The sequence below is a fragment of the Schistocerca americana genome, chromosome 3 (genome assembly GCF_021461395.2).
Source record: "Schistocerca americana isolate TAMUIC-IGC-003095 chromosome 3, iqSchAmer2.1, whole genome shotgun sequence".
Lineage (NCBI taxonomy): Eukaryota > Metazoa > Arthropoda > Insecta > Orthoptera > Acrididae > Schistocerca > Schistocerca americana.
The window spans coordinates 775,631,863-775,649,002 of NC_060121.1; the positions used below are offsets into that span (position 1 = coordinate 775,631,863).

General features: G+C 37.5%; 1 protein-coding gene across 4 annotated transcripts in view; it reads right to left on the minus strand.

The window, feature by feature from the left end:
* LOC124606742 (ankyrin repeat and BTB/POZ domain-containing protein 2) overlaps positions 1 to 17,140 on the minus strand; it is a 651,374-nt gene that overhangs the window by 16,233 nt on the left and 618,001 nt on the right. For all 4 annotated transcript variants that reach the window (XM_047138777.1, XM_047138776.1, XM_047138775.1 and 1 more), the window contains 3 exons: positions 15,497 to 15,702; positions 2,231 to 2,524; positions 1,889 to 2,071 (listed from right to left, as the gene is read on the minus strand). In XM_047138777.1, coding sequence (XP_046994733.1) covers positions 1,889 to 2,071; positions 2,231 to 2,524; positions 15,497 to 15,702 — 683 coding nt within the window. The remainder of the gene's footprint in view (positions 1 to 1,888; positions 2,072 to 2,230; positions 2,525 to 15,496; positions 15,703 to 17,140) is intronic.

Consider the following 17,140-nt stretch of genomic DNA (forward strand, 5'->3'; position numbering starts at 1 on the left):
ATGTTACAGAATGTAAAGATATTTTTGTAGAGTTCACTTATGTTCAAAGTATTGTGCAGTATTGGCAATTTTTTGGCAAACATCTGCAACATATCCTGAGCTCCACAACATGGAGAAGACAAATGTGCAGTTTTGAAGCCAATGAGAACACTGAGAGCTGAGGTAAGTTTCATGAGCAGGCTTGGTTTTTCTTGCAAAGTATGGAGTTGGTAGTGCTGGACTCACGTCAAGAGTGAAGGCACATGCTAATTCCAGTTTAGGTCTCGAGAAAGCTACATCTACACTTTAAAGTAAGTGGCAGAGGGTACATCCCATTGTACCAGCTATATTATCTGGAATTACAGGCCTAGTCTGTGTAATTAATAATTACTGCAATTGTGTTTTTATTGCCAAAATAGGATTTAAAAAAAAGCCAAAAAGACTTCCTTCAACAGGTTGGATGTATGTAAAATATTCGATAGAGGATTTATTTAATTACGGACACATATATTTGACTGACAGTCTGTAATATACAGATAGGTATTTGTTAGCAGCCTCTCTCATACAAGAACGAAATGTTGGCTTCAGATTTTTAGTACAATGAGTTTGGAAGTATCTGCATCAGTTATGGAATTGTTCAATTAAAAATCTTAAAAGGTGACCATGAGAACTGAACCTCTGAAAATTAAATGGCTTCATTTGGTTAATGAAAATATTTATTATGTCAAGTGTGAAGTTAGACAAATTGTAATAATATAGTTGTAGTAGCACCACAACTAACGCAAAAGAATTCAACAGGTGACAATTAAAGAATATCATAGTTGTCAGCTTCTGTTGAATGCAGCAAATATAAATAATAGAGTAGTACGCGGAATTGCCAGATAATATGCTAAATGTGCTTCAGGGCAGAGGTGTAATTAAGTGTTACTCAAATATGATGTCACAAAATACTTATTTATAGTGTGTATGCTATTTTACAGGCAGAAGGTGTGAAATATGGTTAGCTAAGGACGGTAAAGTTACCCAATAAAAGCAGCAAAAATTTATGATATATACACAACTAACTTTTTTAAAAAAAGGAGGGGGCAGTACTGATCCTGTAGTCATAGGTCATACTCTAATAAAGTAGCAGTTTGTGATGTAAGGCCATCAGCCAGTATATCTTAAGCTAACTGACTCAGTGGCTATAAACTGAAACCATTCAAGTTGTTAGGTAAAGTAAAGGCATCACAACGTCTCCTCAAGAAATGCTGTTAATATTTAAATTTTAGTGGTAAGATGTTTCCGGCATTTGTTTTCTTTCTAACACTTTCTTGTTCTTAATGAGTACTTGTCTTGAAGGAAACCTCCAAAGTATATGTTATGGTAACAAAAGAAAGAGGATAAATCTCTTGGAAGAAATATGTAGTCTTCATTCATAATGCCCAAGATGACAGAGTATCTTTAATTATGAATATGAGCTGTTACAGTAAATGTTTTTTTCTGGAGAACCTTCAAGAAAAATTTTCTGCATTCAATTGAAATTGGTACTAATAATTCTTGAAACTGTTAATTTCCTTTTAATCTAACATAGTAGCATCTTTTAAGCTACCAATTACCTAACAACAACATACAAGTGGCATGAGAGAGGATTAGAGGGACATAAATAATCAAATGGAAGCACTGTTCAAATGTTGACCGCCACAAGGCCCCTGGTGGCCACAGCAAAGCCTTACATCTGACATCGTGTGCCCACTGGCACTCACAACAGAAACTCACACCTGTTGATGTGAGGCAGTGAAACATCCATCACTATGCGTGCAGCAGTCAATGTGCTAAATCAGGAAAGCTAGAAGCAGCAGTGGCAGGAATCAAGAAGCGAGCAAACGTTTTGAACTATAACATAGGTATTAAAATACAAACTGTTTACCTTGGCATGTATATACATAGACACAATGTTGTCTAGGTCAACCATTCCAGAGCACTGTGCTTCACAAAATCTCAGCAAGCCATCAAGTTGGAAGAAGTTTGCAGCAGCCATAAGCTCAAGCACATCTGCTGGCTCTACTCGTAAACCTTCACAGCCTCCGTGATACAAATACTGCATCACTAACTGCAGAATACAAAGACAAAAAGAATATATATTAATGGGAATGACTATCCAGTTTTAATTAATTTTGCACATTTTCAGGCCATATTTTTAAGCAAACAAAATCACCATATGCCTTTAATAGAACTATATTATTTCTGATTAGTGTGATTGCTGCTGTACCTGGAATATGTGATATCGTATATCATTTATATGCACAACTGGGGGATTTCCATCACAGAGTTTAGAACTAAGCATGGCTCTGAATCTTGGTGACCATGTGACAAGTACTATTTTATGTCCATAAAACACCCGTCCTTCCACTCTGAACTGCACATCACTTAATTCTGGATTATTTACAAACTTGGGGTCTATTCTTGTACCACCAGAAAAAGAAGTATCTCTAATGGCTTTAATTGCTTCCCAGCCGTAGCACGTTGAAAATATATCAGCCAACAATAATATTGTGCCTTCATTCTGTAAAAAATACAAGAAAAGTTAGCAATTAGAAAATTTCAAAAGTTGAAGTACCATCACTGTTCAAAAACTTAAAAACATTGAGGAAATATTGTATTTTAGGCCTCAGCTTACCTTTACACAAAGTAATATATCACAATACAACTGAAAGTTGCATATTGTTTCATATGTAGAATTCAGAGGATTATGGTACTTATAATGCAAGATTCTGAGTGTAGTGTGGGATAAAAAAGAACATCCACTGACAATGTTCAATTAATTTGAAACTTTGTCAGTATTTAGTCAACTGTACAACTGTCTTAATATTAATTAATCTAATTCTGATCATATAATTTGAGCACCCACAGCTTTTGAATGAAGAGTTATCACACAATATTTTATTTCAGCTCTATTGGAGGATAGTTAATTCTGTGATAAGCAAAAATCCGTAGAGATAATTGTTGAAATTATAAAGGATGGCCAGTACTAAACCTCAGGAGGTGCAACTCACAGTAAAGCTGGCAGAAATACTTAAAATAGATAACAGTACTCCTACCATCTTTGCTTCCTTCCCTCTTTACAACATATGGGTGTGAGTGACCTGCTGCCCCTCTCGTATGAGAAAGGATACTAAAAGTAATATTTTCTAATCTAAGTGTTTCTTTTGTTTGTACTCAAGACACAACTCCTGAACGTAAACACTGCCCAGCTTTACTGTCTTTGTAATTTTATTGAAGGGTAGCTCTATCAAAGGTTTCAATTTTCATTAGATAAGTAACATCATTCGACATAAAAGTTTTCTGGGTATGGTACCGCTTCAAAATATATAAAACTACTGCTTCTGGAGAAAAACCAACGTTTTGGCCACAGCTGCAGCAGCCTTCTTCTGGGTCTAATCATGCGTTCTAGCTATGCAGTGTCCTTTATATTTTGTTGTTACAGTTCGCTGTGCATGCCATTACATCATAATTTTAAAAAGGTAGTTAGTTTCATTGGTCACTTAAGGAAGAAGGAGAGGGAACTTCATTTTAATAGGTTATTGCGATGGAGGGAAAACGTAACCTCTGTCGTCTCTTGGCTCTTGTGTTTATGTGCCACGATTGGTGGTCACCGTTGAATGAGAAGTTGGCTTCTGTTTACCAATAGCTGGACGTTGGTCGCGCGGCGGTAGTTATTCGCCAGTAGTGCTTGTGCCTCGTGTTGACAGTGTGGTCTGTTGGGCTCTGATTGCTGGCAGCCAAGGTGGGGCAAGCCTGAGTCCATCCTCCCTATTCATGTTATTAGGGTGTTTAAGTATTTTGATGGCCTCTCTGATTTTGCGTTTCGTCATAACCGGCTGCTTGGCCAACACACAGTTTTCGCTGAATTTTATTTCTTTTCCGCAGTCTTGCTGATGTTCTGCCACTGCAGATTTGTTGTGTTGCCCCAGACGACTATAGTGCTCATGTTCCCAAATGTGCATTGCTGTTCACCTACCAGTCTTGCCGATGTATGCCTCTCCACATTCGCATTCCACCTTGTACATGCATGCAATGTGTAATTCATCCACCTTGTCCTTAGTGGAGCCTAGCACATCCTGGCTCCTATGACCACTATAGAAGACAGGCTGCACCCCAACGCAGCGAAGGTGTTTGCCTATTCGACCAGTAGCATTTTTCACATAAGGTAAGCGCACTGTTGGCTGCGGTTTGTCTATTTCTTGCTTATCTTTCTTACTTGTGTTTGTTGACAAGACAGTAGTTTTATACATTGTGCTTTAGTTTGGTTTATATGAAACAAGACAATTTTGATGTAATGGCAGCCTCCACATACCATTTATTATACAATGTTTATTTTTTCACATAAAAGTTGCTGTCGTGTTTATAAGTTTCAGTTGCTACACTGCACTTCTCAACATTAAACAAGAAGGACATGTCATTGCCTTGGATGACATAATCATCTCTTCTGATATAGTTTTAGATGTGACAAGAGTTCTTCATAGGCCGTTGCTTGCACTGTCTTTCTGTTTCTGAAGCTTTTGTTTACAAATTATTGCATCATCTGGATGCATACTTTTGTACAGAAATACAGAATGCAATAACTTTCAACACTGCAAACAGATCTTGCTTCTGTTAAGCCAGTCTTAGGTGTTTAATAACATTCTTAATAAAAGTTTACATTATATTTCTGTGGCATCCAGCCAAGGTAGGTTGTTAAACTTTGCCTGCATACTATCGCCCCTTCTCCTTCCTCTGTCTTCTATCTTTCTCATATTGAATCTGGTTAGTGTTAGGTTTTGAGACACAGTATAACAACACCAATAGAAGTATGTTCTGGTGTCTAACTGACACTCTTTGGAGGGGATTGAAAAGGATGTCAAAGCTTACACCAAGCCCAGAGTAATTGATGACAAGATTTTCCTTCGCCAGCAAATAGAAGCAATTGCTTTTTACACAAATATTATGTATACATAGGGACAGAAAAATTTTGCATAATGATAAAGTGATGAAATTGGCAACTTTTAGCAAAATAATGCTAAATTAGATGTTACTGCAAAATACTGGGAAATTTTGTCATTTTCCCATTTAAAAAAAAATGTTAGAAATCTGAGGATGACAATATACTAATATTTGTAACTGATAGCTATTCAATACTAAAATTGCATTCTGACTTCTTTATTCTCCAAGGTTGAGGTTTGTGTATAATCTTAAGATGACAGTTTATTTCTTGTTTAACAAACTATGATGTGACATCAAAAACAGCACCAAACTTTGGAAAAAAATAAAAAATGCAGAAAAGGAAAAAAATACCAAAATTGGTAAAAAATTAGCACAGGGGAAAATATGAACAAATTTGACAAAAATATCACCAAAATTGGCCTAAAACAACACAGAATTTATCGAAAAATAACAATTAATTTGTATATAAAACAAAACAATTTTTTCCTGTCTCTATGTACAAACTGTCTACAAACGGAAGAGAAAAAAGAATGAAATCTGACTGAAAACAGACACTGTCCATTTGTGATGCTCATTCGTTCATAGTGAGTCAAGATACACATTTCCATACAAAAGCAGCCACTGGAAGCAACTTTAGAGAATACTAACGATAAATTGTACTACTCAAATTGATAATCATAGGTATTAATTCCAGATTACTTTAGGAGAAAATTGCAAAAAAGGAGGAGGAGGAGGAGAAGAAGATGAGAAAGAAGAAGCATTGCTCCTCACCTTACAATACTCAGCTGCTAGTTGCACATACTACACTAAGCATCCATACCATATAACTGATTGAAACCACTTTAGCTGTCTATGAATAGGTGGCAGGGGCGTGCCATCCATGTGTGTGATGCAGTACACAGATACGAGCTTTGCAGAGAGCCCCCTCCCTGACTGTGGCTAGGAAAAACTGTTGGTGCCTTTTAATGAAATGGAATATTTGGAAATGGTGTCATGCAGAACAATACATAACAAAACAAGAAGTCAAAATGTGGCATTTGGATGGTTTCATATATTGTGTTATTGATCAGCTACTCTTCAGCGTCAAAGAAGGCAGTTCCACTGATGCAGAGATGGAAGTAGTAGTATTGGCGAGCTCTTCTGCCACATAAAGTGTAAGATTATTATTATATGTGAGCATACACCACTGAGGCTCCTTGGGAAATAAAATCCAGTAAGGTAATAGCAAACACGGAAGAACAAACTGTGTAATGTTTACATCAGAATTGTTTTTGGTAATTTTGAAAAACCAATTACTTGGCTTCTGTTGATGTTATAAGCATGTCTGGTGTGATTTTTCTCAATTAAACATAGAAACAATGGCATTTACAGTTTTATTATGTGTATGGTACAGATGAGATCTTTTTTTTTTTTTTACTATCAAAAACAGGGAAATTACACTGTACTTGTTAGTTCATTATTGATATTGTATGACTGTTTAGATATTTACTAACCGATAGAATGGCTTTGTGGCAACTTATGTAGTTTAATTGCTTGTCTGGGAGAATATGAGCTTTGGCCTCCTAGTTCTGATAGGCACATGTTCATAAAAATCAGTATACTGTCTTATATTTGCAACTGCTAACAACTTCAGAGATCTGACAGTTATGGCATTATAGCAGCATGGCAAAATTTTGTTGTATTGTCTGTATGCCACCACAGAAACAAATTAATAGCTTCTAAGTAACACACCTGAATACAAAGATCTATATAGTGCTTTCACGAAACCCTGTTACGTTGTGTCCAATTTATACTATAGCTGCTGGTTGACTGCACCTTACAGCAGCATTGTATGGGAGACTGACAAAACATATATAATAACCTTGGACAAATCACCCCATCACTCTGTGAGAGCCTGATGCTTTTGGAAATCATTAGTCAGAGCATTTTTCCTCACCAAAGTCCCGCCCATTCACTCCCCCACTGAACAATTAGTATTTTGATAATGTACAATATTTCGCCTACAATAATCACAATGGCAGATATGTTTAATGCAGTTGTGAAATTTTGAAGATCTCCAAATTGAATCAGATTAGCAATTCCAGTTTCATAAAATTCAGGGTGTCTTTTTACATTGAAGCACCTAAAATAAATTTTTTGAAACTTCCTGTTTTACACAGTAGTTAGATTTTCAAATTATTCTTATGAAGGGTACTACTGCAAATAAGTTTTCAGTTCATTTCTTTGGAAATAACTGGAAGATCTGCTACAATTATTATAATGATGGTTTTACGTCACACCTCCGTGCCATTGTGTCCACTGAAAATTTCAACAAGCAAAATTCCTTATTTAATGTATCAATCAAAACTTCTGTGAAGTAAATTAATGAAAGCATTCTCAATTGTCTTGGAACTTTCTTCTTCCAATTTATCAAGAATCAAATGAGAAGATGAAAACTGCCACCAAATGTCGCCCACTTCCCTGTGCAAATCCATTGTTGGATGTATTATTTCAATACCATGTCCATTTATACTTCTCAGGCAATGTCAGTTTATCTTGATGCACATAATAAAATTTTGGATAATTGAACATGCGTTACACTACAACCATTTTACTTTCATTCATGTATTGAGGCGTATTCATTGTATTGAGTAAGACAATGGTTTATGTGAAAGTAAGACATTTTTGAGGAATGTCAATGTGAATAAAATACTATAAAGTAGTGTTTGCATGTGTGAGGAGTAGGGAAGGGGTGCTAGAAATTATCACAAGGGGCTACAAAATTCCTTCAAACCAGCTCTGCATGTCAGCCACATTTGGAGAACTGGTTGGCTATTTTCTGTTGCTGATATTTACCAGCCTCAGCAATCACTATGGCCATTTTTCTCCTACTTATTATGTTGTACAACAGCTTTGATTTAATTTCATATTCTTTGCTACAAACGAGAAGCATATTTGATTGGCTCTGCAATGGAAATTTACAAATCTATGTTACTGACTGAAATTTGTACTGTAGCATTTGATGTGTAACAAATGCCTCTTAGTTGGCAGTGGTCAGCAAGAAACACCTAATCATTTGTGCTTCTACATTCTCTCCTACCCTTGTTGCTTAGCTGTTGTACCTCTGCATCCTCCCTGTCCCCTGATGTAATTGGTCGGCTATTCAAGTACTTACAGAACGAGTTGGAGATGAACCTACTTCTTACGTCTGTCTACATTTGTGTACTATGTGATTAAAGCCTTAAATCAATGTTTCCTTTGTGTTTGAGGATGTTTTATTTCCTAAAATTATTCAGAGTCATGAAGTCATCTGCAAAGCAATAAAAAAGATTTCTGCCTGAAAGATGTAAGCCTAAAAGCTTTAAACTGAATGGTAAGAAAGTTTATCACATACAAATTAGCCTACATGCTATACTGTGTATTGTAACACCTAATACCGAAGTTAATACTTTAAATGTTATAAGGTGTTCTGAGAGAAAAACAGTATAAACTTTTCAAATAATTTCTTTATCAAATAATAAATATTAAAACAGATGAACTATTTAAGCTAAACACACAGTTCTTCTCTTCTCAGGAGTGTATCACGAAAATCACATGCTATGTATCATAAAAATAACTTTATTTAACTGGATACATAGAAAATCTACTAACAAAGTGGTGTAAGAACACACACATAAAGCCTTCGGAGCCAGTGGCTCCTTCTTCAGGCAGAAGGGAATGGGAAGGAAGAAGGGTGAAGGAAAAGGACTGGAGAGGTCTAGGAAAACGGGTAGATTTTGGGAAAGTCATGCAGAACCACAGGTCAAGAGAGACTTACCATACAGGATGAGAAGAAAAGATTGATTGTTGGAGACTGCATCGGACGAGATTTTAAAATCTCCTCCGATGCAGTTCCGGGTGGCTTTCCCAAAATCAGCCCCTTTTCCTAGACCTCTCCAGTCCTTTTCCTTCACTCTTCTTCCTTCCCCTTCAACCCCTCTGCTTGAAGAAAGAGCCACTGGTTCCGAAAGTTTGCCAATCATAACAGCCTTTTATGTGTGTGTTCTGCTGCCACTTGGTGCGCAGATTTTTTATCCACCCAATTAAATAATTTTATCAATAATTGATTGTTTTCATTGTTGTAAAAATAACTTTTGTACTTTTTGAGAAAGTGGTACCTAAAGAGGAATAGATTTTTATACTTACTATGTATTAAACAATAATTTTTTATATTTTGAATTTGAAACCCTAGAACGAAGAAAATTTACACTAATGTTGCTTAGTAAATTATTCATTAAAATGAAAACTTTAAGAGGTACAATTTATGTTCCAAACTGCAAATGTGAGCTTGTGTATCTTAGCTGGTCCACTTAAGGATACAATGTCATTTTAGAGAGAAAAAAATGCTTTTTAATGCTGAGAGCTAATTTCTCATAGTTGAATTGTTAAAAGCTATAATGGAGTACAACAGGAACTATCCAATACACGCATGCCTGAGGCAAGGAAGGAAGTTTTATGTCCAGTCGATAGGTAAGGTAACTAGAAATGGAGTTTTATTTATTGGAAGAGAAGGAAGTGTGTGCAGCTGTTTCACTGACGCATCCTAAAATTTGTTAAAAATGGCAGAGAAAGACATTGAAAATAAAATTTGGTGGATGGCTTGGGTCCTTCAAATGCAGGCTGAGTGTAGGCCACAAAAATCTTTGAGGAAGAAAGATATTGTAACCTGACTGATTGGAAAAGGAGCACATGTTGATCAAACAGTGGTTAAGCTTGAATTATTGAAACAGTTTGAAGCTTTACATGGTAGATCAGCATGTTACTGATAAACAGCACAGTCTGCAGGTCACAGTGTCTTTATGTTACTACCGAACCACTGCAATTTGAACCTCACAGATCTTATTTTGAACCAAGTTAAAGATTGCACTGCAATAAATAATACAACATTTAAGGTACCATATGTGCTTAAATTAATGCATGAAGCTCCATTCCACGTCACTGTCAATTTGAAGACAAAATGTGGCATTTGGACGGTTTCATACATTGTGTTGATGATCAGCTACTCATCAGTGTCAAAGATGGCGGTTCCACTGAAGCAGGGATGGGAGAAGTAGTGTGGCCGTGCTATGCTGCCACAAAAAAGTAAGATTATTATTATATCTGACTATACACAGCTGAGGGAATGAGGTAATAGCAAACATGGAAGAACACACAGTGTAATGTTTACATCAGAATTGTTCTTATGATGAACAGACTGTAGCTGTATATTGAGATGATGCAGTATCATAAGACAATGCAGAGAAGGAAACATTCAGAGTTATATCATAGATAACATCAATGGTGATCTAGGAATCATGGCATTCATCTCATTTCAGATGACCAAACAATACACAGTAGGTGAAACACTATTATCATTAAATGACACACAAACTCCGCCAAAGCCGGTCCCAAGCCCGGTTGAAAAAGGAGGAGGGGGAGGAGTAACAACCTCGTTAAAAAACCTTGGTTCACCTGGCCCGGGTGATAGTACCTCGTAAGGGTCCCTTGCCAGGGTAACGGTGAAGACCTCAACGGCAGTGAAGGCGGAGATGAAGATCATCGGAACGGCGGAACTGGCGGTAGAGGTGAAGATTAACCAACGGTCCAGAAGGCGGAAGAAGACACTATATGTCCCAACGGCTTTTGGAGCGGAAGAGTTATCTTCAATCAGCAGCGTCTGTACTTCAGAGAAGCGGCTGCGAAAGGCGTCTGTACTCCAGAGGAGCGGCCTGAATTAACTTCTTAGTGTAGCGAACTAAGTCTTAGTGGAAGGAGGTGTATACCTCTGGAAACAACAGCTTTAACCAAGTATCAGAAATGGAAGGTGCAATGAGAAAGTTTCCTCCCCGTGGTGGTAATACCGCCGAAGCTGGGCATTCGGATCCGGGGGCCCAGCATCATTGCGCAACAGACCAGTCGGAGGGTCCTAGGATCCCTAACGCTAAACATAGGAACAGACATCAAACGTTCATAGGAACACTGAACGTGAACTCAATGCTGAGAACAGGTAAACAAAAAGAACTGACAAAACTAATGGATGAACACAAACTAAAAGTTCTGGCTATACAAGAAACAAGATACCCAGATGAGGATACAGTACAGGCTGACCAGTACAGGATTTATAAAGGGAAACCAGCACAGATAGTAAAGAATACAAAAGGTCTTCGGGTATATGGCACAGCATTTGTGATACATAACTCATTTTCTACTAAGGTACTAGAATTTAAATCTAAATCACCAAGAATATCATTGATAACATTCAGAAATAAAAATAAAAAGTACACACTTATAAATGCCCATGCACCAATAAATAAAGACAACCAACAAAATCCAGAGAAAGTGCAGACATTTTGGGAGGAACTGGAAGAAGCAATAGGGAAGATCCCTGAGCAACACACTACAATTCTGTTAGGAGACTTTAATGCACAAATTGGAAGAAACGAATTATCAAAAAGCACAGGGAGGTTTACAGCACACACTAAAACTAACATGAATGGCCAGAGATTAGTAGAGTTTTGTGAGAAATTCAAATTGAACATTATGACAACTAAATTCCAGAAGAATCCCAAAAAACAAACAACATGGAAATCACCAAACAAATTACTTGGCGAGTTCCAGATTGATCACGTGGCAATAAGTTATGATAATTCAAGGGACATTCAAGATGTACAGGTGGTGAAAGGGGCCAACTTTGATTCTGACCATTATCTGACCAAAATTAAGATGAAATTAACACCAGAAAGAAGTCACAAGAGTGACGAAACAAAAATAGCCAAATACAGAGTACAGGACTTAATGCTCAATCAGCAAGTCTTAGACGACTACAAGGAAAAGACAGATAAAATCAAAAGTCACAAATGGGAAGAAATTGCAACCTCAATACGAGACGCAGCAGAACAAACAATTTTACTAACCAAAAAGAAAAAGCAACCCTGGTGGAATGAGGTCTGTGAGAAAGCACTACAGAAAAGAGCCAGAACTTGGGAGAAATACAACTCAACCAAAAGGCCAACTGACTGGGAGCAGTTCAAAACGCAAAGACATGAAACGACGAAAATCATTAAAAGTGAACGAAGGAAATATGACACACAACAAATACAGAAAATACAAGATGAATTTTCTAAGAATAATACACGCAATTTCTTTCAAACATTCAGAACTACAATAACAAGATATAAACCACCGACACTCTGCTTCAAAGATGAAAAAGGAAATCTGATCACCAGCGTGGAACAAAATTGCCAACACCTAGCGAACTACTTTGAAACGCTGCTAAGCTGCAAAAGACCTGATGAAACCTTGACATTTGAGAAGCCTAAGAATAAGCTACCAGACTCTGAACCACCTAATAAAGAAGAAATTAAAGAGATCTTGAAAGGATTGAAAAACAATAAAGCATCTGGTAAAGATTCGTTAGTCGCGGAACTACTGAAATACGCAGGAGAAAACTTAATAAATAATTTCGAGGCGCTGTTTGAAGAGATTTGGAATACAGAGAAGATTCCGGAGGAATGGAAGACAGCATTGATTCATCCGTTACATAAGAAGGGTGCCAAGACAAATGCAAATAACTACAGAGGTATCTCATTGTTATCAGTGGCCTATAAGATCCTATCCAAGGCACTACAAAACAGGATTGAAAATCAGGTAGAGAAAGAACTGGGTGAATATCAGGCTGGGTTTAGAAAAGGAAGATCATGCAGTGAACAGATATTCAGTCTACTCTCCATAATACAACTTCGCGCACGCACATCGAAAAATCTAGTAATTACATCCATAGACTTCAAAAAAGCATATGATTCTATTGATAGACCAACTCTGATTAACACATTAGAAGAATTTGGGATTGATGATAAAAGCAAAAGTCTAATCCAGGAAACCCTTACGGGAACAAAATCGCAAGTGAAGTTTTTGGGTAGATTGTCACAACCGTTTGTAATTGGAACAGGTGTTAGACAAGGGGATGGGCTCTCCCCGCTGTTGTTTAACATTGTCCTTGAAAAAGTGGTCAGGGAATGGAGAAAGAAGATGGCAGAAGCTGGAGTGAAAAATGGGATAACGTTAGGAAGAAATAAAACAAAAATTGAATGTCTGGCATTTGCTGATGACATGGCAATATTGGCAGATGACATCGAAACAGCAAAGATTCAGATAGAAATGCTGCATGAGATCGCTGAGAAGACAGGTCTACAAATATCGTATGAAAAGACAGAACTGATGATACAGGACAAAACAGACCCAACACAGACATTGCAAACTAAATATGGAATAATTAAGAGAGTTCATAAATTTAAGTATCTAGGGGAATGGATTACACCGACAGGGTTACCAAATGTTTCACTACAGGAAAGAGCAATAAAGATGGAAACGGCATACCAGCTATGCCGAAATGTATACAATAAAAAGTCGATCTCCATCAATGCCAAGCTCAGGCACTACAATGCGGTAATAAAACCAGAAAGTTTGTATGCGATTGAATGCATCCCACTGAACAGAAAACGTCTGTTGGAGAAATTGGAAATAAAAGAGAGAAAAATACTGAGAAAGATCTTAGGACCTAAAAAGGATGGATAGGATTATAAATTGCGATCCAATAAAGAGTTATACGAGAAAATTGAAAAACTGACAACATCCTTTAAAAGAGAAGACTGAGTTTCTATGGGCATGTCAAAAGAATGGCACCAGAAAGAACGGCAAAGAAAATCCTGGAATACATGGAAAGCAGAAAGACACAAATTAACTGGCTGAAAGAAGTAAAAGAAGACATTGCAGAAATGAACATTATACCAGAGACAGTTTACAACAGAATGGAATATAGGAATGCCATCAACAAAATACAGGGATTCAAAGACCGAACGCAATCAAAGAAGATGGGAACAACCTGGTCGCAAGAACGTAAAGAAGCCCACTCAGAAAAAATGAAGAAGTACTGGGAAGAACGCAAGAAAAAGCACAAGAAATGACTGATGCTTAGCGTAGTCCAAAGTTGACTGTAACGAATAATAATAATAATAATAATAAATGACACACACTTTTCTGCAGCCTATGCTACCAAAAACTTTTATTTTTATGCCATCTAGAGTTCAAATTATTAATGAATTTTTATGTGTGGTAGTATTACATTGTATAAAAAAAGAATAACATGCTGAAAACTTACTTTAAAAAAATTAAAGGTCTGTGTGTGTGGGTCATGATCTACAGGGTGTTACAAAAAGGTACGGCCAAACTTCCAGAAAACATTCCTCACACACAAAGAAAGAAAATATGTTATGTGGACATGTGTCCGGAAATGCTTACTTTCCATGTTAGAGCTCATTTTATTACTTCTCTTCAAATCACATTAATCATGGAATGGAAACACACAGCAACAGAACGTACCAGCGTGACTTCAAACACTTTGTTACAGGAAATGCTCAAAATGTCCTCCGTTAGCGAGGATACATGCATCCACCCTCCGTCGCATGGAATCCCTGATGCGCTGATGCAGCCCTGGAGAATGGCGTATTGCATCATAGCCGTCCACAATACGAGTACAAAGAGTCTCTACATTTGGTACCGGGGTTGCGTAGACAAGAGCTTTCAAATGCCCCCATAAATGAAAGTGAAGAGGGTTGAGGTCAGGAGAGCGTGGAGGCCATGGAATTGGTCCGCCTCTACCAATCCATCGGTCACCGAATCTGTTGTTAAGAAGCATACGAACACTTCGACTGAAGTGTGCAGGAGCTCCATCGTGCATGAACCACATGTTGTGTCGTAATTGTAAAGGCACATGTTCTAGCAGCACAGGTAGAGTATCCCGTATGAAATCATGATAACGTGCTCCATTGAGCGTAGGTGGAAGAATATGGGGCCCAATCAAGACATCACCAACAATGCTAGTACTGCAGAGCAATGAGTCGCATGTCAACACAAGCACCGAAGTCAACATTACCTTCCTTCAATTGGGCCAACTGGCGGTGAATCGAGGAAGTACAGTAGATACTGACAAAACTAAAATGAGCTCTAACATGGAAATTAAGCGTTTCCGGACGCATGTCCACATAACATCTTTTCTTTATTTGTGTGTGAGGAATGTTTCCTGAAAGTTTGGCCGTACCTTTCTGTAACATCCTGTATATGTTTACTTAAAAAGATAATAGTAGCAAACGTGTCAAGAATTTAAACAGAGAGGGAGGCTGCCTAAATAGTATGTGGGTGCTGCTGTTAGAACTTATCATAACCCCGTTGTTGTCGTTGAAAAAACGAAACTTAAACTAAGAAAAATTAACAACCCAGCTATGTGCCAATAAAACATTTCCATCCACAACATACTGTAGATGGGATGTACAGGAATGTATGTAACAGTACTTTGAAAACACAGTGCAATATAATGAATGTAATGCTAAAAACCCGGAATGTTCTACTTTTTGATAAAAGGAAGTAATTCTGTTGAATCTGACAAAATTTTATGCTACACATATTTTTTACCAGCTAATGTACATTTTTAATTGACAAGGAATATTTGTTCTGCATGTGTATTAAAAACTCACTAGATACTGTAATTAAATGCATATTTTACCTTACTAAACCTAAATATGTTAAACAACAGAGGCAAACACTCATCGACAAACTGAGTGGAGTAATCATCAGGCCAGACTTGAAGAAAATCTTGCAGCAGTTGATCAATAACACTGTCTAGACGTTGCTCGTGTGCTGTTGCCAATGTATGCATCCAGCAGTGAAGAGTCCATGGGATACCCAGGTTCCGTAGATCCAGAGTTATATCTGCTGGGAAAATAAGGAATCTAAAACAGCTTGGAAGGCTACTATTAACTGTCAGTGAATAACAAGGTAATGAGTACATGGCATTACATGTTTAATATATCTAAAATATCCTAAGCCATCACCTTAAAACAGTTAGTGAATGGGCAACCATGTTTGTGGCTGTGTTCTCACCTCCTTTCTGAACTACAAACAAGACACTGCCAGGAGACAATTTTTAAATATCAGATGCTACAATGATTCCAGAATGAGATTTCCATTCTGCAGCAGAGTGTGCACTCATGTGAAACTTCCTGGCAGATTAAAACTGTGTGCCGGACGGAGATTCGAACTCGGGACCTTTGCCTTTCGCAGGCAAGTGCTCTACCATCTGAGCTACCCAAGCACAACTCACACCCTGTCCTCACAGCTTCACTTATGCCAGTACCTCTTCTCCTACCTTCCAAACTTCACAGAAGCTCTTTTGCAAAACTTGCAGAACTAGCACTCCTGGAAGAAAGGATACTGCGGAGAGATGGCTTAGCCACAGCGTGGAGGATGTTTCCAGAATGAGATTTTCACTCTGCAGCAGTGTGTGTGCTAATGTGAAACTTCCTGGCAAGTTAAAACTGTGTGCCAGACCGAGACTCAAAATCAGGACCTTTGCCTTTCGTGGGCAACTGCAAGGAGACGAGGTACTGGCAGAAGTGAAGCTGTGAGGATGGGGCGTGAGTCATGCTTGGGTAGCTCAGTGGGTAGAGCAATTGCCTGCCAAAGGCAAAGGTCCCGAGTTCGAGTCTCAGTCTGGCACACAGTTTTAATCTTCCAGAATGTTTTGCTACAATGATTGTTTATGGGGCATATTCTTGCCATAAAACTGTACTGGTAATGTGTTTTTACCAACTTCTATCTTAAGTAACATGTCCTATGTCCTCTTTTTGTAGCTAAATAATTTGAGGAGCTCATTAGCAAAGACAGACAATTACATTTTTTAACAAAATATGAATGTTAACTGATTCCAGTAGCACTCTAATTATAATCTTCTCACGCTTAAAAATAGTCTGAAATGTGTTTAAAATGAATGTAAATCCTGATCTGTGAAAAAAATGGGTAACTCCATTATATTTCTGTTTCACATTTGAACAATTCCAGCAAGATCCAGTACGATGACAGAAATACTTTTCTGGTGTTTCCACACTGCAATTTGAAATCTGAAAATTTACAAGGTTCTGGTCATGAATAAATTGTGATTTCCAGTATTAACTAGCCCATCAGCACTACATTAATTGATTTCTGCAAACCTGTATGATGTTTGAGTATAGTTTAAAAAATAAATACATAAATAAAATTAAAAAAAAATACCTCACTGTGTTTTTGTTTTGTGTATCTAAGTGTTTCATACTATAGGGTGATAATTTATACCAGTCAAACAACGGAAAATCCAGGATGGAATAAGGAAAAA